Genomic DNA, 23,093 nt, shown 5'->3' with positions numbered 1-23,093 from the left:
CCTCGGCCTCAAAAAAAGTGTAAAAAAGTTACATTTCACATTGACATTTTATTGAAATTCAGAACACATGAAGATAAGCCATTGGAATTTTACTAGCATTGTTTTTCCCTCAAGGCTATATTCATATGCAATTTTGAAGGATTATAATAGAATAAAAACTTATGAGGCATGCTCTAAATAAAGGTCTGCAAGGGTCTAATCAAATCTTGCAACACAGAAAGTTCCATCTGTCATACTACTAGACTAGCTAACTTAATTAATGTTAGAAATGGCATCCACAATGCAAATGTGGCTGTAAAACTCATGGCGTCGTGATTGATTTGATAGAATAGTTGCTATTTTCGTCTGGAGATTATATCTATGTTGTCTATTACTTCCTCCGCTCCAAAAATAAGTGTTGCGGTTCTGGTTCAAAGTTAGTACAAGTTTGTAAGTGACAATTATTTTGGACAGATAGAGTATTATTTTAAAAAAGTAAGTTATCCGACTATTTAACATTTCAATCAACATCCAATTATTTTAATTTATCACATTCCATCATTACCTTTTGTCAGAAAAAATGGTGGAAAACTAAAAATAAAAAATGAAGGTAAAGTTAGAAAATGATGAATACTTGGATGGTATGAACCTACCTAGATAAAACATATTATAAGTTGCTAAACGGCTTTCCTAAATTACTACATTTATCTAGAATGTAATTTTAGGCTCTACAATTTATAAGGATGCCACACAACCGAGAATTAAGAAAGCCCCCTTTAAGAAACAATTTATGGTTCTTTAGTTAATGAATACTATAGTTTGGTAAAAAAACACTTTATGTTGCAATTTGTAATGCGGTAAATCATGTTAAACCCATCTAGTTAAACCCTTTTTTTTACATGTTTCATTGTATAGTAACGACTGGTGCAATCGGAACAACAAATGTTTGGACAACGCATCCAGGTTAACATGAAAATAGAAAAGATATATCCATCCTTGTGGTCAATGTATTTTCTTGGATATATTGGATTATAAACCATTTGTCACGCTGTAGCTATTTTTGTCGGCAATTCAAGAAAAAATGCACCATAACCCAACTACAGTAAAGTAAACATAATTGACAACCATCCAACACACATACTTAAAAATTTAGGATTAATGTTTCTTTCGTGTGAAAGGTCGCACTGTAAGCTTAAGTAATGTTGGAAAAGAACATCACAGATGCGACCGTGGGAGTGTAAAACTGCTGGCGTCATGATTAAAGTTAAAAATATCGTATATCGCGTTCTTATTTGTTTGGCTTCAACATACTCAATGTCGGATATCGGGTGATCGGACGATATGTAGATATATGGGAGAAAACATATCTGGATTTTTTTTCAATTTTTTTGTTCAATTTTTAAAAATAAATAAATGTATGATACCAATGCTCTATCATAACAAGTTTAGATTCCAAGTTTATGAACTTGTTAGTTAAGGAATTATTTGAGACAGATTCACAAAATTCTTACTCTAGGATTAGAAAAAATATGTTATATGTGTATCCACAAAATGTTATGCATGACTCTAATAATACGATAAAATTGTAAATATTTAATCCTTTTTGCATTGTTTTTTGATAAGGAATTGTGTTCACTGACATACTGTCTATAGTAGTGGGCATAACGGATCACATATCGGCCATATCAGTCGATATTTTGGGCCATATCGGATGATATGGGCGAAAATGTTGTTTACAAAATAATATATTATATTTATATCGGTAGAGCCCCAAAACTGATATATTGACCTATATACCGGCCGTATCATCCTAAATTTAAAAGCTTGGCCGTGATAGATTTGATCGAATAGTTGTTGGCTTCATCTAGACCCTACTTTTAAGTGGTCTATTTTTATTTGTGAAAATTAAGTGATCATAGTTTAAGCATTTCAATCAACATCCAATCATTATTATTTATCCCATCCCTTCAACACTACTTTGTCAAAACAAAATCCATGGTGGAAAACTAAAAAGACGAAATGAAATGAAAGTTAGAGAATGATGGATACTTGGAGGGTATAAACCTACCTAGAAACAATATATGTTATAAATTCCTGGCTGGTTTCGTTAGAGTTACTACTCCCTCCAACTCAAAATATAAGGTGTGGTTGATTTTTCACGATCTTTTATATTCCCTCTGTTCCTTATTATAGCGCTTATAACTTTTTTTGCTAAAATTCTAAATTATAGTGCACCCATGCAAGTTTGGACCAAACTAACCTCCACTCGAATCGCTGGAGGAGTTACTCCTGCAGTAGCATGCACGTGGGGTATGGGTCACATGCGATGGAGGCTGGGCTTTCTCGTCCAAAATACAACGTCTAGCACATTAGTTGGTATTAGGGCCATAGTCTATGCGCATTCCAATAAGGACCGGAAGGAGTACACGACTTTAATCATTAATATATAGCAAAGTGCATTGATTTTACATGTATAAATGGCATTATCATATTTGTCTTGCAAAATAATTTTAGTTCATATGACTTAATACTATTTTTGTAGGTATGCAATAAGTAAAAATCATAGTCAAAGTTGTGTGATGAAGACGGGAAAAAGTCAAGGACGCCTTATATTTTGAGAAGGAGGGAGTATATTTATTTAGAATGCAATTTTAGGCTCGAAACTACGATTTACAAGGATGCCACACAATTGGGAATAATAAAGCCCATTTAACAAATAATTTCCAATTCTTTAGCCAATGAATACTAGCTTGACCAGAAATAACTTTATGTTGCAGTTCGTAATGCGTAAATGGTTTTAATGTCGTCTTGTTAAACCCAAATAAATTCACCGCAAAAATAATCCACCAACAACAAACAAAACCATAATTGACAACCATCCAACAGAAAATATTTAAATTTTTAGGATTTATGTTACTTTGCGTCAAAGGTTGCACTATAATTTTGAATTGTGCTGTTTTTTTCATTCGCAAAAAAAAAGTTAAAAATTGTGGTGTTAAAGATGAGAAATTGGCAGTGGCCTAAACCCTAATATTTGAAAGGAAATGTAACTTTGCATGTCACCACAACTTTATTATATTTGTGCCCAGTAATTCACCTTACAATTTCACCATGCCAATAACTCTCTCTCAAAAAGAAACATGCTTAAGGCAGGTTTGACTTTTAGCACATTCTGTTGGTACTGATGTAACCACAGTTTGATCCCACCATTCAACATTTAGCACATTGCGAATTGCAACATAAAAAAACAGAAGAGTGGCTGCCAAGGAGGCGGCAATGCAAGCTGCAGAACTGATGCAAACATGCCCTAATTAAAAACTTAAGCGGCATGCTGAAGCATTTTATTTGTCTTCTTAGTTCTTATTACCTGTGGTGCAGAGAATCTGACGCACGTGATGCCTCCGCAGTTCCATGCTTCCTTTCAGCTGGATTCATGCAAAGGCAGCTAGCATTGCATTTCCTAGCGCTGCCGGTTGCACCGGCTTATCCATAGCCGGTCGTGTGGTTTGGTCTTTGGCGATCGGCTGACTGAGTCATCAACTGACAGGGAGCACAAATTCGTGTGTTTCCTAACTGAAGCCTTCGCTGTCTGCCTGCTGCTGCAATGGCCTAGATCTAGATGTGACGAGCTTCCTTGCGAGACATCGTTTGAGGGTGTGGTCCATCGACCATCTGTTCCATGCAGCTCAGTCACGGCTTACTCGCATTCAGTGAATTGTGGTAGTGGTACCTGCCAACTCTGCCTCGCCGTGGTTAATAGTGGTACCTACCACCACAATCCGGATTGCCTCGGCGGCAAATCGTCAACAGCTCCGCAGGCGGTTTTTGAAATCGTCAACAGCTACTTCAATCGTGTCCTTCTGTAGCTGTACCTAAAGCTCCGATTCGGCAAATGGGTAGACAAAATTCCGACTCAAAACCACACAAGACTGCACCAACGTCACGGTACAACAACGGGGGCCGGTCGATCGTTGATGCACGAGTGCATCAGAGAGTGCGCTCTGCTGCATCTGCACGCATGTCAGGGAGACTGAGGCATGGCGTCTGCATCTGCACGCCATGCCCCGGGGCCCGGACAGTAGATCGAGCGGGTGTGGCCCGGAGCGTAGTAGAGTACTCGTGCGGGCAGCGCGACTGCGCCGTCCGCGTCGCCGCGCCGAGGCAGGCGCTTCGACGGATGATGGATGGATGGATTTGATCGGAGCAGGTGGCAGCAGCGCCCGTGCGCGCGCGCTGACGCCCATGACCTGTCCCGGGGCGCTTGTCCGCGCTCGCTTGTCGGGCGCGGGCGGTGCTCCAAGTGGACGCGGCGGGAGAGAGCTTCCGGACGAGCCAGTGGGTCACCCCCGGGCCCTGGCCCCTGGGTCTGCTTCGTGACGGTGGTACGCCGGGTGACCGGGTCAGTCCGGAGCTCCGGATTCCAAATCCAGGCTGCGCCGGGAGAACCGCGGTGCATTTGCATGAACCGCACTGCACGGGTGCTTTCTTTATTGTGGCGTATGCATCAGAAATTTAGAATTTCGCGCGCAGCTGTCGAGTACCAGTCAAGATCAGTTCCGGGGTCAACTTGCAAGCAGAGAGCTGGTGGGTGACCAAACCAACTACAATGACAAGCTATTATTCTGGGAAAGTGGGGAGATGATTTTTTGGACATGATATTATTATTTTTGCCAAGTTTTATGTACTGGGTTCCATGTACCTAGGTATTGATCTTGACATGATATTTTTTGGGCCAATAATAATATCATGTCTATGTGTTAAAAAATAGAATAATCATGCACATAGGTATTGATTAGAAACTTACTCATAGGAGTTTTCATAAAATAATAGGACCATTTGTGACCTGAGTAAAAGAGAAGAGAAGGTAATAGCGTAGCTTTAAATGTTAAAACTTAAATGGTAGCATTCTCAATTTATCAGTTTCAAACAGCTCGCGGGCCATCATATCATGCACACCCGAAGTCTCCATTCCCACCAAACGTAAGGGAAGCATGTCTGGTCATTGCCCGCACAAAGAAAAGCAATCCGATCGGACCGCGCATACACAGCCCAAACGTCCGGGCTGACCGGCACCCTCCGTACTCAATCCATTTATAGGGCGGATATAGGGAGGCCCGGATGGGCACGCCACGTCGGATTGACCGCAGAAGACCGTGCCAAATCTCTTGAAGACATCCCAACCTTGGTCGACCTTATCTTTTTCTCTTCTCTTTTCTGCCTCGTCGCCCAACCACCATCGACCTCCGCCGACGTCCCCAACCAACAACGCCGCCATTGGGGTCTGGAACCCACAATGTCGTCACCCGTGCCGCCACCGGATGCCGAAGACCATGCCAAATCTCTTGAAGACATCCCGTCCTTGCTTGACCTGCTCTTTTCCTCTTCTCTTTTCTGCCTCGTCGCCCAGCCACCATCGACCTCCGCCGGCGTCCCCAACCAACAATGCTGCCATTGGAGTCGGGAACCCACAATGTCGTCCCCCGTGCCGCCACCGGATGCAACCCTGGTACGTGCAACCCTCCGATTGGCCAAACAAACAAACCTGATTCAAAGAAACATTAGAACATTTTATAATTCGAAACAAAGGGAGTACTTTTTGTTCAATTTTGTGCACATCGCCTAATATCTTCTAAAGAAACCTTTCCAATTGCCTTAGTGATTGTAACAGTGTATTTATTCGGTAATAAAAAGGTTGGGAAGAAAAGGTTGGGAAGAAGTATATAAAAAATAATTGAAGGGAAAAAATCATGTAAGATTCATCACATGTTTATTTTTAGGAATAGATTCATCATGAGAGCATCTTCAACAACTGCCCTATTTTAAGGAAGAAAACATGTTTGAAGTAAAATATAGGGAGTGTTTTTTAGGGCACGACAAAATGAGCGTATTCAACATCTTCCCTAAAATAGGGAAAGAAAAACATTGAAAATCCTTATTTTAAAAACAAATGTGCAAACTACTTCAATTTCACATTGCATACTTTAATTAAACATCCAAACTACTAGATCACCCTAAACACTACTACGATTGACTCTTGCGGACACCCTACAAGTTATCCCAGTCAATCTCACCGGGCTCGTCACTCTCCTTACCATCAATCTCACACGCAAGGTGTTCCTAGTCAATCTCGAAACCATCGTCGTTGGACTCCAGCTTCACCACCTATGAAGGCTCTGCCTCGTCCGCCTTCTTCTCATAGTCACGCTTCCATAATCACTCCACCCCGCCTGCACGAGGTGCATATTCTCCCTCGCGAACAACTGCCCTATTTTAAGGAAGAAAACATGTTTGAAGTAAAATATAGGGAGTGTTTTTTAGGGCACGACAAAATGAGCGTATTCAACATCTTCCCTAAAATAGGGAAAGAAAAACATTGAAAATCCTTATTTTAAAAACAAATGTGCAAACTACTTCAATTTCACATTGCATACTTTAATTAAACATCCAAACTACTAGATCACCCTAAACACTACTACGATTGACTCTTGCGGACACCCTACAAGTTATCCCAGTCAATCTCACCGGGCTCGTCACTCTCCTTACCATCAATCTCACACGCAAGGTGTTCCTAGTCAATCTCGAAACCATCGTCGTTGGACTCCACCTTCACCACCTATGAAGGCTCTGCCTCGTCCGCCTTCTTCTCATAGTCACGCTTCCATAATCACTCCACCCCGCCTGCACGAGGTGCATATTCTCCCTCGCGAACCTCCCCATCATAGCCTTGTTGCTCTCTCTGGCATCCCCCGCTCGAGGATGATGCGGCGGGACCCAATGGTCACCTTCGGCCCGATGATCTTCGCTTCCACCCGCGACTCGATCTCCGGGAAGTTGAGGTCGTGTCGCCTCCAAATGGCGATGTCGTAGGCGTGCGCATCTATGTCTGCCGTCTTGAAGGTGCCCGACTAGCACTGTCATCCATCAACTTGAAATTCGACGCCGAGGCCGAATGGTTGCGGATCGAACCCTAGTCACGCACGAACAAAAGCAACGCACTAGCCACCACGCTGAGCTCGTGATAATTGCTACGACACGACCCACTTGAAGCATAACGTGCCGGTTTTCTCCTCTCTTTTCTGTTTTCCTTTTTTTCTTCTCCATTTTTTTTCATTTCTTTGCTTTTGTTTCTTCATTTTTTGTCTTCTCCGTTTTTCTTCATTTTTCATTGTCCGAACGCTTATTCAACATTTTCAACAAGAATCACGGACCACAACTTCAGCGATCAATCATAACCTAGTTTTGTTAATTGATTGCGGCAACATTAGCACCACGGCAACAAGAATGAATGTTGCAACTAGAAAACCACATACGGGCTAGCATCTGTAGGCGTTCAGCTTGCACATCACACCTTATTGGTCTGGCTCCCTCCGGTTCAAAGCCTGGGCCAGGAGCAAAGCATCAGTTTCGACCGCTATTCGAATAGCACGCAGCTGAACTGCACATGAGGCGTGGTTGCTTCCATATCCCTGTTGCACTTCTCCAGGGCGCTTCTAGAATGCTTGTTCGTTTGTCACTTATGGAATGAGAAATACTTCCTCCGTTTCTAAATATTTGTCTTTTTAGGATTTCAAATGGACTATCACATACGGATGTATATAGACACATTTTAGAGTGTAGATTCACTCATTTTGCTTCATATGTAGTCACTGTTAAAATCTCTAAAAAGACAAATATTTAGGAACGGAGGAAGTAGAAGCTTAGCCACTGTTTGACATTTACATGCTTTTAAGTTTTAACATACTATCGACTTGCACCCCCTCACCAATCTTGCGCACACCGCCACTGTCATGACTCCCACCGCCTCATCCTCGTGCTGTCGTCGCACTCGTGGCCCTATCACTCATTTTCTTCAGCCGAGCAGAGAGGCTGGGCAGCACTCAGTCGTCTTATTCAGCCGGTCATGAAGGCCTTGGTGGCTGTGTACAGGTACAGGTACGATGTGCCTTGGTGGCTGTGTACAGGTACAGGTACGATGTGCCTTGGTGGCTGTGTACAGGTACGATGCAACCTCAGCGGCGCAGCAAACAACAACAATCAGGCAGTGTACAAGCACTAGGCAGCGACTGAGCGGCGCAGCAAACAACAATAAGCGGCAGCGACCAACAACAATCTCCAGTGTTATTAGGATGCAACCTCTGATGATCACTCGTCACATTCGTCGTCCATTGATTTTTACAATCCTGTGATGTTGGCAGAACGATGAGTTGTGGCTACCTGAACTTTTGATTTGTTCTGCACTGCAGCGTCTAATGCACCGTTCAGTTTAATCAAGTGACTATGGTTGTGATATATAACAGAATGGTTGGCAAGAAAAGACTATGCCAATTACGACAAACGAGGCCAGAAGAAGTTCATCAAAAGATAATGGTTGTTGTTCTGATTCAGTCAAATTCATCAAAAGAGAAAGCAATACAGTTCCTTACATCCAGTCACGTCAGAAGAAGTTCTGCGCTGGACTGCGGTTACTTTCTGCTTACTATCTTCTTGTTGCCCAGGAACCATACATATTAGTTTACAGGCTTGGATACCGTTAAGAGAAGCAAGAAAACAAACATCCAAAATACAAAGACAACTCAGTCCCTTAGATGTTCTTTGACCATGCGATCATTTCCGCAGGAGTCATTACAGGTCTGTAACTGTAAAATTGGCTCATCACAGTTGTCCAAATAAGAACACAAAGAGCGTATCAAAGGGGATTTTGTGTGTGACAAGAACATGTATGTACAGAGCCACCGGTGCAATAAAAATAAGAAGCTGGTAATACTAAGAATGTTTTTCAGAAAACTCTCAAATATTAACTCTCAAATATGGCTAACAGAGCACAGATCCACCAATGCAGATTCAGAAGTATGTCAATCAGCCATCTACCGAGTCAGATTCAGAAGTATGTCAATCAGCACAGATCCACCAATGCAGACCCTAAGACTGGGGCGACAAATATGAAATCATTATCCTCAAACTGGTTTGGAAGATCATTGCAAGCATCGAAGTATCTGTTGTGCATTCGCAATCAAAGTTTAAGTGACCTGAAGAACCTAATCCCTCTTGACAACAACCACAAAAGATACCACAAAAGAAAACGAATAGGAACTCGATAAGAAACACTAAAAAAAAGGAACTCGGTAAGAACGTGGCAACTGATAATCACACCTGGAAGATCATATTTATTGTACAAAAAATCAACATATTTAATAAGCAGATAGAAATTCCTTCTCTATTTAGTTTAGTTTAATCATAAGCCAAATACAAAAAAAGAATTAACATGGAAAACCAAGATAGTATATAAGAAGAGGACTCAGAATATGGGTGGTGATATAGCAGGATGGTCGGCAAGGCAAATAAATGCCAGTTACGACGAACGAGACCAAATATCAATCTTCACCGTCCTCCAAGGAATCTATACATCTACACCATAATAATGTAGGGTTCTACATGTAAGTGCAAAAAAAAAAAACTATTGTTTGATTCTCCTGAAAAGGGTGAGGATAAAAGGTAATCAAATAGGAGCAAAAGACTATCTTTTGTTCAAGTAATCACAATTTGATCGTATGAACTATGCACTTGTGATCATCATCCGACCTGGGCAAACCACTGAATCAACAGGCAAACAAAACAAATTAACAGAAAAAAACACAGAAGAATTCCAGGAATCTTGATGCCTCAGAAGGTAGGTAGTAGGTTATATAATCAAAGTGATTTCATTGAGAAAAGTTCACGCTAATCATTTGCGGCATCACACAACATCAGAACACATCAAATAAAACTGCAGATAAAGAAATGAAAAAGGTTGGCCTCGTAGAGAAGATTAGATTGCTCCACATGACAAGAATTCAGACATATGCTTGTCTATAGATTAGTTTAATCCTCAATACAGACAAACAAAAAGACTAAGGAATTGGAGTATGGTGGTGATATATAACAGAATTCTTATAAACATTAGTTTGGAGTCCAAGCACAAAACAATCTCAGGGTGAATAAGCACAAAAAAGAAAGAATCTAATGAAACCAGTACGAGGAATGTTTTATAACCACTGCACCAGCAAAGGTTCAACTTAAATCAGTACCACAAGAACTTGAATTAAACTAGATAAAAAGGCATCACAAACTACAGAAGCACATAGGATAAACTGGAATTTGGGGGCAAGTATAACCCAAGATCGACCTAGACATCATCAGAAAAAAAGGAAACACAACGGAAGAACACGACGTAAATGAACTTTATCAAGGATGCATCAGATCTCCAAGGTGAAAAGGGTGTGACATAACAGAAACGCCTCAGACGCAAATTACCCATAAAACTTTTGTCTCATCATTTGCATCAATAATACTCCTCCCAGAAACAGAAAACAACTTGATAAAACAAGATTTCAAAAGAACATCAAGAAAAGAAAGAGAGACAGCAAGAAACAATTCAGGCTCGTTTTAGTAGCATATACAAAGAAGATTTCCAATATTTCAAAAACAAAATATATTACTTTCTCGTATCGAACCAGTGATGATGATCAGACTCGGTTCAGTATTTAGGCCATCATGCTGGCCAATCAAACCAATAGGGAAATTAATCATTCATCATCTCACTTCCACCGATTGAATTAGAAAATTAATAGATGATATTACTCTACATAGAACAAAATATGACAAGGCAAGGCAAGTAAAATCAGATGACTTTTTCTAGGAAACAAGAAGATGATCAGATTCGGTTCAGTACTTTAGGCCATCATATCAGCCAATCAAACCAATAGGGAAATTAATCTCATTCATCATCTCATCTCATTAAAACAAAAAACAAATATTATTTTGAAAGAGAAGTACCAAGAACGCAAAAGACTAGGGAGGCAGGATGCATCAGATCTCCAAGGTGAAAAGAGTGACATCAAAGAAATGCCTCAGACGCAAATTACCCATAACTCATGTTTCCACATTTGCATCAACAACAGGCGTTCAAACAACAAAAAAAGAAATTCTTAAAAATGAAAGAACAAAATTCAGTAGAGAATGATCAGATAGAGCTAATACATGATTCAATGGACATCATACCGTCCATCAATAAAATTGTTTAATCCTCATTTCACCCACAGGAATCAAAATAGGGAAAAACAAAGGGTGAGAATATTATACAGGATGCAACAGATCTCCAAGGTGAAAAGAGTAACATCACAGAGATGCCTCAGACGCAAATTACCCATAAAACTTGTATCTCATCATTTGCAATCATTTGCATCAACAATGCTCACCGAAGAATGACAGATGAGCAAAGAATGACAGCTCTTGCAACACAGCTCAGGGTTTTAGAAAATAATCTCATAATCTGATATATGCCTATTAAATTAGAAACTAATCTATTGAAAATACTGTACGAAGAACAAAGTTATAAGAAGCAAAAGGCCAGAAAGAGAGGTCAGATTTGGTTCAGTATTGAGGCCATCATATCGGCCAATCAAAAGAATAGGGAAATTAATCTCATTCACCATCTTATCTCACTGATTAAACCAAAAATTAAATATAGTTAAACTCAATCACATCTACATTTACATTTTACAAGAAGCTACATCACCGCAATGGCACAAAAACAAGTAAATACGAGAAAACATCTAAAAAGACAATTTACAAGAAAGAACAGAGATACTAGGCATATAAACTCAGCAAATGGTTAGTTTTATCAGTTAAAAAAACAGAGGTGATTTGAAAACAGCAAGAAAAGTTCGATGATCATCAAGAACCTCAGACTTGCCCGTGGATGTCATGTGGATACAGCGCCTCCAGGTAGGTTCATCCTGTAAACAGGATCCTGGAGCCATATGCACCTCTAAATGTTGGGCATAGCATCATCGGGATTTCAGACAATTTTCAAAACAAATTACAAGCTCCTGATTTAGATCAAGAACACATGGAAGATACACAGGTTTAACAGAAACATTAATCATGATTTTCCAGGTATCACCACTGGGATGACACAGCTTTTGTCAATTGCAATGGCTCAGATCAATATAACAGGTTTTTCAGTCATGAATTCTCAGAAGCAGAACTGGCATGTTTGCTGAAAGCGTTTATCGTCACCGCCGTATCAAACCAGAAAATACAGAGATTAGTTTACAGGCACATATCTCTCCCTAATAATAAAGCACGGATTGGGTCTCCGGGTTCACCGTCACGGCGTTTTTATAAAATAGTCCCCGTGCTTTATGGTATTAAACCCGCAGTCTATATAATAAGCCATAAGCCAAACGAATCGGTATGGACAAGATAATAAAAGAAAAAGAAAAAAAAACCACCTCCCGATCCCATCTCGACCAGCTCCAGCGCCGCCACCTCCTGTCGACCGCTCCCCTCCGCCCCCCCTCCCACCCCGCCCTCGGCGGCGCACGCCGCCAATGACGCCACGGCCGTTGGCGGCTTCCCCCCGCCCCGACCCCGACTCCCTCGAGCGCCGCCGCCGCACCCTGGCAGCCCCTCTCGGCGACGACCACCACGGGTGTGCCTCCATCTCCCTCGAGACTCCAGCTCCCCGGCGGCCTTCCCTCCTTCCCCCAAGTCCATGATCACTGCTGCTTCAAGGCCGAGGAGGCCATCGGGTAGCAGCGAGCTCGGGGTCGCAGTCCAACAATGCAAGGAGCCAAGGAGGGTGGTCCAGCCGAGAGAAGGAGGTTGCGAGAGGGGATGAAGCGGCAGTTGCGCGGCCGCGTTGACCCGAGCTGGTTGCGAGAGCGGATGGAGTGGCGGCTTCACGGATTCCTCATTGGAGGTGCCGGTATGCACGCACGCCTTCTTGATTTTGTGCCTGCCTCTTTCCTGACAGAATTCTGACTCTGCCTGGGCGTTCTCCTACTTTGTGTGTGTTCAGAACGATGCACTAATGCAGGTTTCGTATACACATGCTTTTCTTTTTTCTTCTTCGTATGCATATCTGTGAATCTTGTGAGCCATGATTGGCATGCTGCTATGTATGTCACTCTGTCACTTAGAGGTGCTGCTACTACCTAATTTTTATGCTAGAAATAACTACCAAATACAGACAGAATGCACAAATTTATTACACATGATTGAGGGCAATAATCTATATATTTCCTGCAGTACCTGTCAGCCCGCTGACGAACTCGTGAAATATGGATAGAGCTGCCACCTGATCACCGGGGCCAAGAGGGAGCCCCAAATAAACCATTTCCTCTATTATAATCAGATTTTTGCACAGAGCTAAGGGATGGTTCCATTGAATAGCTCTTGTGTTCATCTAATAGTTAGTTTGGTATGTCTTTGAGAGACAGTATGGATTCCTACTAAATGCATTTAATTTTGGGGTTTTTGATAATGCACATAACCATGGCATTTTCTTCTAGAATGTTTGTTTTCAGCATCTGCTTCATCTTGCGATTATATAGGTTGTAAGAAAGAGCCAAGATTAAAACTGGTGCATAGCATCCAGGTTTTTGTCGAACTGCGATGGAGATCGCTCTTCTGTTGTTGGATGTGAGAGCCCCTCTCATGCCGGAGAACACTATACATGTTTTTTGTGTTCCCTATTAACAGCTATAAGTGCAGCGGGGTTAAAACAGTGTGGCGGGAAACATGAGAGAAGATGATTGTACGTGGTATATGTATGATAGAATCAATGGAAGCGATTGGCTTAGTAAGTTTACATGGAGAAATATCTTGTTTGAACAGCTTAGCATGTTTTTTCTTTGACTCCTTTGCCTTTGAAGTTTTGACATGCTGTTCTTATTCATCTCAAGCTGAGCAAGATGCTATCCAGTACCTGTGTAGAGAGCTTGAGAACTACGGATTGCTCCTGTGTGAGAGAAGTCTGATCAGCCAATTTCTATATATAATGTAGCTACTTTTATATCTTTGTCAGTGAAAAATATTGCTTTGTTCTTTCCTGATCCTATTTTGTTAGCATGCTATTTTATATTTTTGGGCCTACCTTAAGAAACATAACATTAGTGATGTCTTAAGCATATGATGGTTTGAATGGTTATTATTCACTATGGGTGCATGGCTATTCTTGGGTTTGAGCCTTAGGCATGCAACAATGAGATCTAATTGCATTGTTTGTTAACTATTTAAACCAAAATCATTCATCAATCTTGATCGGAAATCTTATCCCAATACTTTTGATACTGTGCTTCGATTTTGATAACAAAATTTGTTTCAACTTGCCATGTGGAAAATCAAGTAAGAGCATATCCATGTTTACTTATTAGTTTGTTTTCTGAGAATGGTGCGGGATTTACAAATTGAAAAAGTAATTATTGTTTGAAAATCATTTTTAACAAAAAATCATTTGAAAAATTTGTTATGATATGGTTGTTTGACTGATTGCGATGTTGTTTTAGTGGTAGTTTTTTTCAACTGTCTAAGCATATATCTATTTTTTGTACACCCGGTGCAACGCACGGGACTTTTTGCTAGTACTGTTAAGAGAAGCAAGGCAGCAAAGATCCAAAATACAAAGACAACTCAGTCCCTTGGATGTTCTTTGACCATGCGATCATTTCCACAGGAGTCATTATAGGTCTGTAACTGTAAAATGGGCTCATCACGGTTGTCAAAATCAAAACACCAAGAGAGTATCAACAGGGATTTTGTGTGTGACATGTACATGTATGTAAAAGCCGCCAGTGCCCCGGGAGAGAGAACTCGGAGGGCACACAAGAGGGGCGAACTCAGGATACAACAGGGTTATGTTGCTTCAAGGGAACGAGTCCATTGGGAACCGATCAGACTCAAGAGACTGATCATCCCAATGACCAGATGACGAAGCACGACCAAATCACAAGTTGAGACCAGATGACAAAACACCAAAATTCAGAGTAAATGTGACCCTATAATTCAAATGGACGACATGCATAGATACAACAGATAGCTTGGAACCCACTGATGTATTACATGTGCGCCCAGCAGTCGAATTTGGGGAAAGGATGCTCATATCTATTCAACTTGCAAAAAATGAAAATCCAAAAAGGAATATTAAAAAGAATGAAACAACGCAAGGTGGATCATACTTCTGGCTTGGAATCCTCTAATAAAGATTACAGTTGCACACAGTATAATCATAGTCAATAATTTGGGAAAGGGACCTCACGTCCATCAATTTTCTGAGGAGCAGTGCTACATGTAGCTTCATATATGTGAAACTATCATATCTACATCAATTTCCTTTCCTTTGCAGTTTAACATGCAAGAAGTATATGGGCTGTGTTATTGTCTGACAAAAGACACATTTTTCGTTATTTTCATCAGTCATGCTAACTCTACTTTATTGCAGGGCATATGAACTTCCTTCCATCAGTAGAAATTGCAAAAGCATCCACAGTAGCAAGGACGCAGTAACAAAACATTACAGATGGTATTTCATTGCTGAGTCATATGATATGACTTCTCATTGAAGCCAGATTAATCACAGCAATGCCACAAAACTAAATACAAGAGAACATCTAAAAAGACAATTACAAGAAAAATGGATGAACAAAGATGCACTTGCAGAGGGATCAGAAGGAAATTAAAGATGGTTATCAGTCACTGGACATCAGAAACACGGACCAACTTTTCTTCATCATATCTCACAAAGATTACTTTTGGAAACAAAACACAAGAGAGAGAAAAAAAGAAATTTGGCAAAGTGATCATCAGAGACTTAAATACTCCCTCCGTTCCTAAATACAAGTCTTTCTAGAGATTCCAATATGACCACATACGGAGCAAATGACTGAATCTACACTCTAAAATATGTCTCTATACATCCGTATGTAGTCCATTTTGAAATCCCTTGAAAGACTTATATTTAGGATCGGAGGGAGAACTAAGAATCACGGTTGCAAGGGTGAGGCAGCCCCCGAAATATTACAAATGGCATCTCTGAAGTCTGACATGCGAAAATTCATAATTCATCAACACAATGCCACAACTAGGCAAATACAAAAAAACATCTAAAGACAATTACAAGAAAAATGGATGAACAAGGATGCACTTGCACGAGGAATCAGAAGGAAATTAAAGATGGTTATCAGTCACTGGACATCAGAAACACAGAACAACTTCTCTTCATCACACCCCATGAAGATCAACTTTTCATAACAAAAAACAAGAGAGAAAATAAGAAAATTTGGCAAAGTGATCATCAGAGACTTAAATACTAAGAATCAGATCATGGATCATATTGTTGCAGTATTCTCTCATCATTTGATACACAAAGACTTAGTATTATCAGAAACACAGACCAACTTTTCAGCACATCCCACAAAAGATCCACTTTTGGAAAGAAAGCACGAGAGAAAAAAAAAAGAAATTTGGCAAAGTGATCATCGGAGACAAGGGTGAGGCAGTCCTGAAACATTACAGATGGTATTTCATTGCTCAGTAATATGAAATGACTTCTCATTGATGCCAGAGGTATCTCTGAAGTCTGACATGCGAAAATTCACAATTCATCAATGCAATGCCACAAAACTAGCAAATACGAGAAAACATCTAAAAAGACAATTACAAGAAAAATGGATGAACAAAGATGCACTTGCACGAGGGATCAGAAGGAAACTAAAGATGGTTATCAGTCACAGGACATCAGAAACACGGACCAACTTTTCTTCATCACACCCCATGAGGATCAACTTTTGGAGAAAAAAAACAAGAGAGAAAAAAACAAGAAAATTTGGCAAACTGATCATCAGAGACTTAAATACTAAGAATCAGATCATGGATCATATTGTTGCAGTATTCTCTCATCATTTGATACAGAGGATTAGTTTTTCTCTTAAAAAGAATAAATCATGGGATCATCAGCAACCTCAGACTTGCGCATGGATGTCATGTGGATACAGGGACTTCAGGTAGGTTCATCCTGTAAACAGGATCCTGGAGCCATCTGCGCCTCAAGATGTTGGGCATAGCATCACTGGCATTTCAGAAAAAATTACAAGCTCCTAATTCAAGATCAAAAAGAAGACATGCAATATACAAATGTTTAACAGCTATATTAATCATGAATTTCCAGATATCAGCATTGGGATAGTACACATCAAAATTGTTTTTGTAAACCATCTCTCTGATTAGGTTAAAGTAACTTTCCAAAACAACTGCACCATTAGAATGTTCCAGTTATTTTGGTACACAGCTTTTATCAAGTGCAATATAACAGGTTTGTCAGTCAAAAATAATAATTAACATTCGTATGGCTCATACTAAGAAATTCAACCATTTTTCCCCTTTGCTTCATGAATTAATCAGAAACACAGGTATGATGGCATTAAGAAAACACCGATACTAACAGCAACCAAAATTGCACAGCTAACCTCTTCAAAAACTGGGTTGAAAGTTGAAACTGATGAGTGGCATCAGATAATAAGCGGAGTTTTGTAAACATATCAAAGATTCAGTGTTTAGCATATCATATTTCACATCATTTGCCACCCTTGATTTGCACAGGAAGATAAAAAAATTCACAAGGGAAAAAAATAAGAGAAGAGGCCAGCAGTACAGCTCAATTTTTTTGAGAAAACATCTGAAACAGGAAATTTTGGTTAGACCATTTGACTCCAGAGCAACGGCAAATGGAGCAAAGGATTGGTAAGTAAACCACCCCACCCACCATTATCACCATACCTCTTTCCTCTGGACCTTCCTCCACCACCACCACGTAGTCCATTCTCTGGATAGGCTGCTTTTGTCAAAAGCTTTGTTTGTCGTTCCAATTCATATGTGTTGAGGTTGTTCAAATTGGAAGACAAAAGTTCAATCAAACTCCTCAACGTTCAATCACATCACAAGAAATTCCACACCGGATAGCGAGAGGAACTTCTGCTTTCTGCTTAACATTTCTCATTGTCCAAGAACCATTCGGATTAGTTTACATGCACAAATACGGTGAAGAGAAGCAGATGAAAAATAAGGCAGCGACATCTAAACTGCTGACAGCAAAGATCCAAAATACAAAGACAACTCAGTCCCTTAGATGTTCTTTGACCATGCGATCATTTCCACAGGAGTCATTACAGGTCTGTAACTGTAAAATTGGCTCATCACGGTTGTCAAAATCAAAATACCAAGAAAGTGTCAACAGGCATATGTGCATGTATGTAAGAGCCGCTGTTGCCCTGGGAAAAAAACTCAGAGGGCACACAAGAGGGGCGAATACAACAGGATGCTTTTGCTTCAAGGGAACGAGTCCAGTGGGAACCGATCAGACTCAAGAGACTGATCATCCCAATGACCAGATGATGAAGCACAAACAGATCGCAAGTTGAGACCAGATGACAAAGCACACAAAATCGGTGCCTGAAGTCACCCCAATAGAGGTTCTTGTATTCAGCACATTAGGAGATATGCTAACCGTAGGTGGATCATTTATCATTGTTGAGATCATTTATCAGCACATTAGGAGATATGCTAACCGTAGGTGGATCATTTATCATTGTTGAGATCCGACTTTGCTTACCACAAATGATCATAGAGCGTCCGAGTTTGTTTCTTCAGATATCTTGCAGCCGGTTCTGCTGCAAAGATGATTCAGGCAGGGAATGTATGAGTGAATCTCGTGCCATTATTTAACTCCCATCTCATAGAATCAAGAGACAAAGCTGATTTCAGCCTCTTCCGCAAATCAGAGATATTTGTGAGGATAGTTAAACTCAACTTGTTTTCAGTTCAAAAATAGCAGAACTCAAATTGAGAACAGCAACAAAAGATTCATCTGAAACTCAGACTTGCCCATTAATGTCATGTGGATACAGCGCCTCGAGGTAGGTTCATCCTGTAAACAGGATCCTAGAGCCATCTGCACCTCCAAATGTTGGGTACAGCATCATCGGCAATTCAGATGTTTCACAACAAATCACATGCCACTAATCCTGATTCAAAATGCAAGGAACAGACTAAGGTAATCGATCATTAATTTTCAGTTATCAAGAATAGGCAAAAAAAATTGAAGTGCAACGGCTCAGATATTGTATTAACAGGTTTTTCAGTCATGAATTGTCAGAAGCAGAACTGGCATGTTTGCTGAAAGTGTTTATCATCACAGCCATGGTCAAACCAGAGAACACAAATATAAAAAAGGACTTTATATTTTTATTATGGCTCATATTAAGAAATTCAACCATGTTTTCCCTTGTACTTCATGAATTAATCAGAAGCGCGGGTAAGATTCAAATCACTGCCATCATTCAAACAAAATTCACAACAGAGTTAAACAAAGAGACGGCAGTTTTGTAAAGTGGGTTCAAACTGATTAATAGAAAAACTAAGGTGACACACTTGCCACCCTTGGTTTGCACACGAAGATTGGTAAATTTGCAACGAAAAAAAACTAAGGTGACAAATAGAGCATGTTAATGCAAGGCATCAGATAATAAGCAGAGATTATGAGTCCACACGTGGTATTTACCATTGAGAGTGTAGGATATCTGTTCATCACTTGCCAGCACCAAGAATAAAAAGAAGTCAAAAACTATGTGAAAACTAAAAATCTGGGTTAGGCTATTTGACTCCAAAGCAATGGCAAACGCTGCTAAGGGTTGGTAAGTAAACCATCTAACTATCCGCGCCGGCTCTGCCCCCATTAGATCCGAGCCCAGTAAAAACTGAACTGCATCTAAGAGGATGAATATGAGCCGAGCGCAAACATGTACAAAACAAAAAATTAACAGATGGGAATCCTTGTGTTTTCTCTCGGATGCCAACCACAGGGGCAGGCACGGATGATGCAGACATATCAACATGGCATCAGTTCAGACCGCCCGTCTGCTTGTACTCTCTTCATCGAGAAAGATTTCGGAACCAGAGAATCAGAGATTATCTGATGATTCTAATCTAGTCCCACAACAAAAACTCAGAAGCAACACGAACGTACCACAAAAATCTACAGAGAAACGGGGCGTAAGCAGAGAGAGGAGCGGCTGCGGCCTTCGATGAGCGGAGGCGGAAGCGGAGAGAGGAACGGCTGCGGCCTTCGATGAGCGGAGGCGGAGGCGGAGGCGATGGCGGCCGTGTTGGCTGTCGCTTGGGAGGAAAGCGGCTATATAGAGGAGGAGCGGGGGTTAGGTTTCGGTAGTCGGTCGCAACGGAAATAAACCTTAATATGGGCCTTCGGCCGAAACTTCGATAACTGGGCTGAGAAGCAAGGGCAGCCCATCGCTAGAACTGGCCCGATCGCGGCCCGACAGCCGCGAAAACGACGCGAGTGAAATCACAGGCGGCCGTCGCAACGGACAAGCCAGTCCGGGCCGCCGATGCCGACGTGGAGGGTCCGACGTCCGAGCGAGCGAAAACCGCAGCCATGCGAAACTCCCAGTCCCAGCCACGCTCCCCGCCACAAACCCACGCCACCTGCTCGGCCGCTCCCCGCTGCCACACCCACACGCGTCCGTCGCCATGGCCGGCGCCCCGCGCAGGTCCGACGTCGACTTCGCCGACGTCTTCGGCGGCCCGCCCCGCCGCTCGTCGGGGAGCGACCGCGGGCGCCGCTCCTCGCTCGACTCGCCCTCCGGCTCCGCGTCCAGGGCGCGCAGCGGGGCCGAGGAGCGGCCCGTCTTCGGGGACCGCACCAGCTCCGGCTTCGCGTCCAGGGAGCGGCGGAGCGGCGGGGAGAGCGGGCCCGGGGAGAGGCCCGTCTTCGGGGACCGCACCAGCTCCGAGCGGAGGCAGCTCGGCCAGGAGTTCTACAAGGATATCTTCCCGGGGGGCGAGCCGACGTCGCCCAGGCGAGGCGGCGCCTCCGGCGATCGCGACGTGTTCGGCGCGCCCACATCGCCCGGCGGGTCCACCAGCCGCCTGTTGTCTCGGTCCAGGTATTTGGTTCAGTTAGTGTTCTGCGGGATTTCCATACTGAACTAGTAAAGTGATGTGAACAATATAGGTGCCCATTGTTCTTGCCGATTACGGATACTGTCACGCTAAGAAATGCGACATGTGTATACCATCAATTTTTCTAGTGTGGAATTTAAACAAAGAAATGACAGAGCATTGGGCATGACCCTATTATCTGGCTGCTCCAAATTGGCTGCACTGTTTTGGAGTGGCACTGAAGTCTGAAGATATTGACCATCTCCTGGTTGGTTGCGCCGATCAGGGAATTATATGGTCGTTTCTGATGGACTGGTTGGGTTATACTCATCGGGCGCCCTCCCTTCACTCAGTGTTCAAGGATTGGTGGATGCAGCCAGAGAGTGGTTTGATAAGGTGTGCAGGCATGGTATTAACAGTTTCGTCATTTTGATCGTCATGACGTAAGCAAAGAAACAATAAGACCTTCAACGATGTGGCTGCACTGCTGTCCCGTGTCATCCAAATGATCAAAGATCATTTCATGCTATGGAGCACGGCCGGGGCGAGTGGATTGGGCTATCTGCTTTGGTTTATGGCATAGTGCAGTTTTTCTTTTCTTTTTGCTCAGAGCCGTTATTCTCTATTTTAGTGATTTGTTCGAAAATGCTATGTTTAATGGTTGATGTCCATTTCCCCTGCATTATCTTGTAAATAACCACTATCTGCTTACACCTTGTGAAATTTCACTCCACACATGAATGCACAGAATTACACATCATGCTTTATTTTTATTTTACTTATTTCTGCTTCTTGCAGCTTCTCCATGAAGTTCACCAGAGGTGTGGACAGTTCAGTGCCTACTTCTCCATCCCGGCATATATCCAACAGAAATGATGATGACACATCTTATGGTTACAGTGTTCCAGCTTCACCGAATTCATCTACAAACAGTTCTCTTGCCCAGGGGGTATCCCAGCAAGATTCAAAGAAGAATCCCTTTTCGTGGCATCGATATCCCTTCCTATCCCGGTTCCGTTCAAGTGGAGATAAGAAGGACACCTCTCAACATGTTAACTCTATGGACAGTGAATGTGAAGGGACTCCTATTAGCTCAGCAAGCTTCATCAGCAGTGACAAGTTCCATTTTTCATTCTATAAGTGGGCAGGGAAAGGAGCTTTGTTGATGTTGCCAGCTAGTGTGCAAGAAAAAGATGGAAATATTATTGGGGTTAGAAGCTTCCCTCAAGTAATTGTGCAAGGCATCGACCTAATTGATGAGGAAGAAAGCATGTCAACTGCCACGCCTGCATCAAAAAGTCAGACTGACTATGAAGATTACAAATCTGGGAAGGATGGCTTGTTTGAAAGAAAACACAGTATAAACTCAACAACCAAGGAGGAATCTTCAGTGTTTGATGAGTACCTGCAGGGTGATAAATCCAAAGAAGCAGGTATCCTTTTATTTAGAACGCTGCTCGCATGTCATTAAGTATGTAGTCTGTCAGCTTATGTAACTTCTGTACCAGTAAACGGCATGCCTCTTTTCTTGGACAGTAATATAAACTGTTTTCATGTTGTTTTGATGGAACTTTATTGAAGCTGGTGCTCTCTCTCTCTTTCTTCAGGAACAAAGAAGAGTATCAATAATGCAAAGAGCAATGTATCAGCAGGGAGCCCCAGAACTCAAAGTTCACGTCCACCTTCAGGAGAGAAAAGTCGTGGTAGCAGAGTGCTAAAAGATTTCATCAAAATCTTCAGCCCTGAGGTTTCACCAAAGCGAAAAGCGGCAGTTGAGGCTCAAGATCAGTCCAGTGGAAAAAATGGAAGCAAAGGTGGAGTTGAAGATAAATTTAGCATCTCGGATTTGGAGACTGGTGAGGATATTAAGACGGATAAAACAAACAGTCAGAATGCATTTTCCCCTGCAGCTGCTCAAGTAAGTGAAATCTGGGTGGTCATATTTCCTGGATACTTCGTTGAATGCTGATCAAGCTCTGAATTATAAATGTGTGATATTTTCCTTTGCACTATCTTTAAACAAGATAAGCAGTTTCACATTACACAGATACATCAGTTAGACTAATCTTTACTTTCATTCAGATGAGAGACGTACAAGGTAGGATGGAGAAACCCGTCCTTACAGTCGATGATGAAATGCTCACAAGAACAGGAAAACTCTCAGGAAAGGAAGATGTTAAACCTCTATCTTCTGATAGTAAGTATACCTGAATGAATTAATGAATCAAACCTGTGAATTGTTTTTGCTTTCTAGGAATAACTTTAATTGGCTAAACCATTGGTTGTTTTTTCAATAATCCTGCAGTCTCACGTAGTTCTTTCTAGTCTCTGGATGTCCTCTG

At 41.7% G+C, this 23,093-nt stretch overlaps 1 protein-coding gene, 1 long non-coding RNA gene, 21 other non-coding genes and 6 pseudogenes across 23 annotated transcripts in view; 2 read left to right on the top strand and 27 right to left on the bottom strand.

The window, feature by feature from the left end:
• The first annotated feature begins 7,689 nt into the window (after positions 1–7,689).
• LOC119293848 lies at positions 7,690–9,413 on the top strand. The gene is made up of 2 exons (XR_005143235.1): positions 7,690–7,905; positions 7,941–9,413. It is a non-coding gene; the product is annotated as an uncharacterized LOC119293848 (long non-coding RNA).
• On the bottom strand, positions 8,246–8,342 carry LOC119296548. Its single transcript, XR_005145281.1, has one exon. It is a non-coding gene; the product is annotated as a small nucleolar RNA Z43 (small nucleolar RNA).
• On the bottom strand, positions 8,547–8,642 carry LOC119296437 (annotated as a pseudogene).
• Positions 8,849–8,935, bottom strand: LOC119296591. Its single transcript, XR_005145319.1, has one exon. It is a non-coding gene; the product is annotated as a small nucleolar RNA U31b (small nucleolar RNA).
• On the bottom strand, positions 9,271–9,366 carry LOC119296547. Its single transcript, XR_005145280.1, has one exon. It is a non-coding gene; the product is annotated as a small nucleolar RNA Z43 (small nucleolar RNA).
• A 54-nt stretch (positions 9,414–9,467) lies between the features above and the next one.
• On the bottom strand, positions 9,468–9,562 carry LOC119296517. The gene has a single exon (XR_005145273.1). It is a non-coding gene; the product is annotated as a small nucleolar RNA snR60/Z15/Z230/Z193/J17 (small nucleolar RNA).
• A 641-nt stretch (positions 9,563–10,203) lies between these two features.
• LOC119296561 lies at positions 10,204–10,301 on the bottom strand. Its single transcript, XR_005145292.1, has one exon. It is a non-coding gene; the product is annotated as a small nucleolar RNA Z101 (small nucleolar RNA).
• Positions 10,302–10,475: 174 nt separating this feature from the next.
• LOC119296565 lies at positions 10,476–10,559 on the bottom strand. The gene has a single exon (XR_005145297.1). It is a non-coding gene; the product is annotated as a small nucleolar RNA Z102/R77 (small nucleolar RNA).
• Positions 10,560–10,663: 104 nt separating this feature from the next.
• LOC119296564 lies at positions 10,664–10,750 on the bottom strand. Its single transcript, XR_005145295.1, has one exon. It is a non-coding gene; the product is annotated as a small nucleolar RNA Z102/R77 (small nucleolar RNA).
• A 66-nt stretch (positions 10,751–10,816) lies between these two features.
• On the bottom strand, positions 10,817–10,910 carry LOC119296559. Its single transcript, XR_005145291.1, has one exon. It is a non-coding gene; the product is annotated as a small nucleolar RNA Z101 (small nucleolar RNA).
• Positions 10,911–10,972: 62 nt separating this feature from the next.
• Positions 10,973–11,053, bottom strand: LOC119296566 (annotated as a pseudogene).
• Positions 11,054–11,097: 44 nt separating this feature from the next.
• LOC119296562 lies at positions 11,098–11,194 on the bottom strand. The gene has a single exon (XR_005145293.1). It is a non-coding gene; the product is annotated as a small nucleolar RNA Z101 (small nucleolar RNA).
• A 177-nt stretch (positions 11,195–11,371) lies between these two features.
• On the bottom strand, positions 11,372–11,460 carry LOC119296567. The gene has a single exon (XR_005145298.1). It is a non-coding gene; the product is annotated as a small nucleolar RNA Z102/R77 (small nucleolar RNA).
• A 237-nt stretch (positions 11,461–11,697) lies between these two features.
• Positions 11,698–11,812, bottom strand: LOC119296493. Its single transcript, XR_005145254.1, has one exon. It is a non-coding gene; the product is annotated as a small nucleolar RNA Z278 (small nucleolar RNA).
• Positions 11,813–11,949: 137 nt separating this feature from the next.
• Positions 11,950–12,044, bottom strand: LOC119296470. Its single transcript, XR_005145236.1, has one exon. It is a non-coding gene; the product is annotated as a small nucleolar RNA Z223 (small nucleolar RNA).
• A 2,383-nt stretch (positions 12,045–14,427) lies between these two features.
• LOC119296440 lies at positions 14,428–14,523 on the bottom strand (annotated as a pseudogene).
• Positions 14,524–14,967: 444 nt separating this feature from the next.
• LOC119296486 lies at positions 14,968–15,064 on the bottom strand. Its single transcript, XR_005145250.1, has one exon. It is a non-coding gene; the product is annotated as a small nucleolar RNA Z103 (small nucleolar RNA).
• Positions 15,065–16,088: 1,024 nt separating this feature from the next.
• On the bottom strand, positions 16,089–16,162 carry LOC119296490 (annotated as a pseudogene).
• A 160-nt stretch (positions 16,163–16,322) lies between these two features.
• LOC119296506 lies at positions 16,323–16,415 on the bottom strand. Its single transcript, XR_005145262.1, has one exon. It is a non-coding gene; the product is annotated as a small nucleolar RNA R64/Z200 family (small nucleolar RNA).
• Positions 16,416–16,634: 219 nt separating this feature from the next.
• On the bottom strand, positions 16,635–16,708 carry LOC119296489 (annotated as a pseudogene).
• Positions 16,709–16,757: 49 nt separating this feature from the next.
• On the bottom strand, positions 16,758–16,872 carry LOC119296497. Its single transcript, XR_005145257.1, has one exon. It is a non-coding gene; the product is annotated as a small nucleolar RNA Z278 (small nucleolar RNA).
• A 272-nt stretch (positions 16,873–17,144) lies between these two features.
• LOC119296598 lies at positions 17,145–17,232 on the bottom strand. Its single transcript, XR_005145323.1, has one exon. It is a non-coding gene; the product is annotated as a small nucleolar RNA U36a (small nucleolar RNA).
• A 67-nt stretch (positions 17,233–17,299) lies between these two features.
• LOC119296508 lies at positions 17,300–17,383 on the bottom strand. The gene has a single exon (XR_005145264.1). It is a non-coding gene; the product is annotated as a small nucleolar RNA R16 (small nucleolar RNA).
• A 522-nt stretch (positions 17,384–17,905) lies between these two features.
• LOC119296439 lies at positions 17,906–18,001 on the bottom strand (annotated as a pseudogene).
• Positions 18,002–18,665: 664 nt separating this feature from the next.
• Positions 18,666–18,780, bottom strand: LOC119296496. Its single transcript, XR_005145256.1, has one exon. It is a non-coding gene; the product is annotated as a small nucleolar RNA Z278 (small nucleolar RNA).
• Positions 18,781–18,900: 120 nt separating this feature from the next.
• LOC119296469 lies at positions 18,901–18,997 on the bottom strand. Its single transcript, XR_005145235.1, has one exon. It is a non-coding gene; the product is annotated as a small nucleolar RNA Z223 (small nucleolar RNA).
• Positions 18,998–19,044: 47 nt separating this feature from the next.
• On the bottom strand, positions 19,045–19,129 carry LOC119296595. Its single transcript, XR_005145320.1, has one exon. It is a non-coding gene; the product is annotated as a small nucleolar RNA U36a (small nucleolar RNA).
• Positions 19,130–19,304: 175 nt separating this feature from the next.
• On the bottom strand, positions 19,305–19,392 carry LOC119296510. The gene has a single exon (XR_005145267.1). It is a non-coding gene; the product is annotated as a small nucleolar RNA R16 (small nucleolar RNA).
• Positions 19,393–20,289: 897 nt separating this feature from the next.
• Positions 20,290–23,093, top strand: part of LOC119291357 (J domain-containing protein required for chloroplast accumulation response 1-like) — a 6,228-nt gene continuing 3,424 nt past the window's right edge. The window contains exons 1-4 of the mRNA XM_037570103.1: positions 20,290–20,756; positions 21,550–22,184; positions 22,359–22,669; positions 22,834–22,948. Coding sequence (XP_037426000.1) covers positions 20,341–20,756; positions 21,550–22,184; positions 22,359–22,669; positions 22,834–22,948 — 1,477 coding nt within the window. The 5' untranslated portion in view covers positions 20,290–20,340. The remainder of the gene's footprint in view (positions 20,757–21,549; positions 22,185–22,358; positions 22,670–22,833; positions 22,949–23,093) is intronic.

Source organism: Triticum dicoccoides, chromosome 4B, assembly GCF_002162155.2.
Source record: "Triticum dicoccoides isolate Atlit2015 ecotype Zavitan chromosome 4B, WEW_v2.0, whole genome shotgun sequence".
NCBI classification, from domain to species: domain Eukaryota; kingdom Viridiplantae; phylum Streptophyta; class Magnoliopsida; order Poales; family Poaceae; genus Triticum; species Triticum dicoccoides.
The sequence above is the reverse complement of the archived record's forward strand: the minus strand, read 5'-3'. Positions and strand labels throughout refer to the sequence as shown.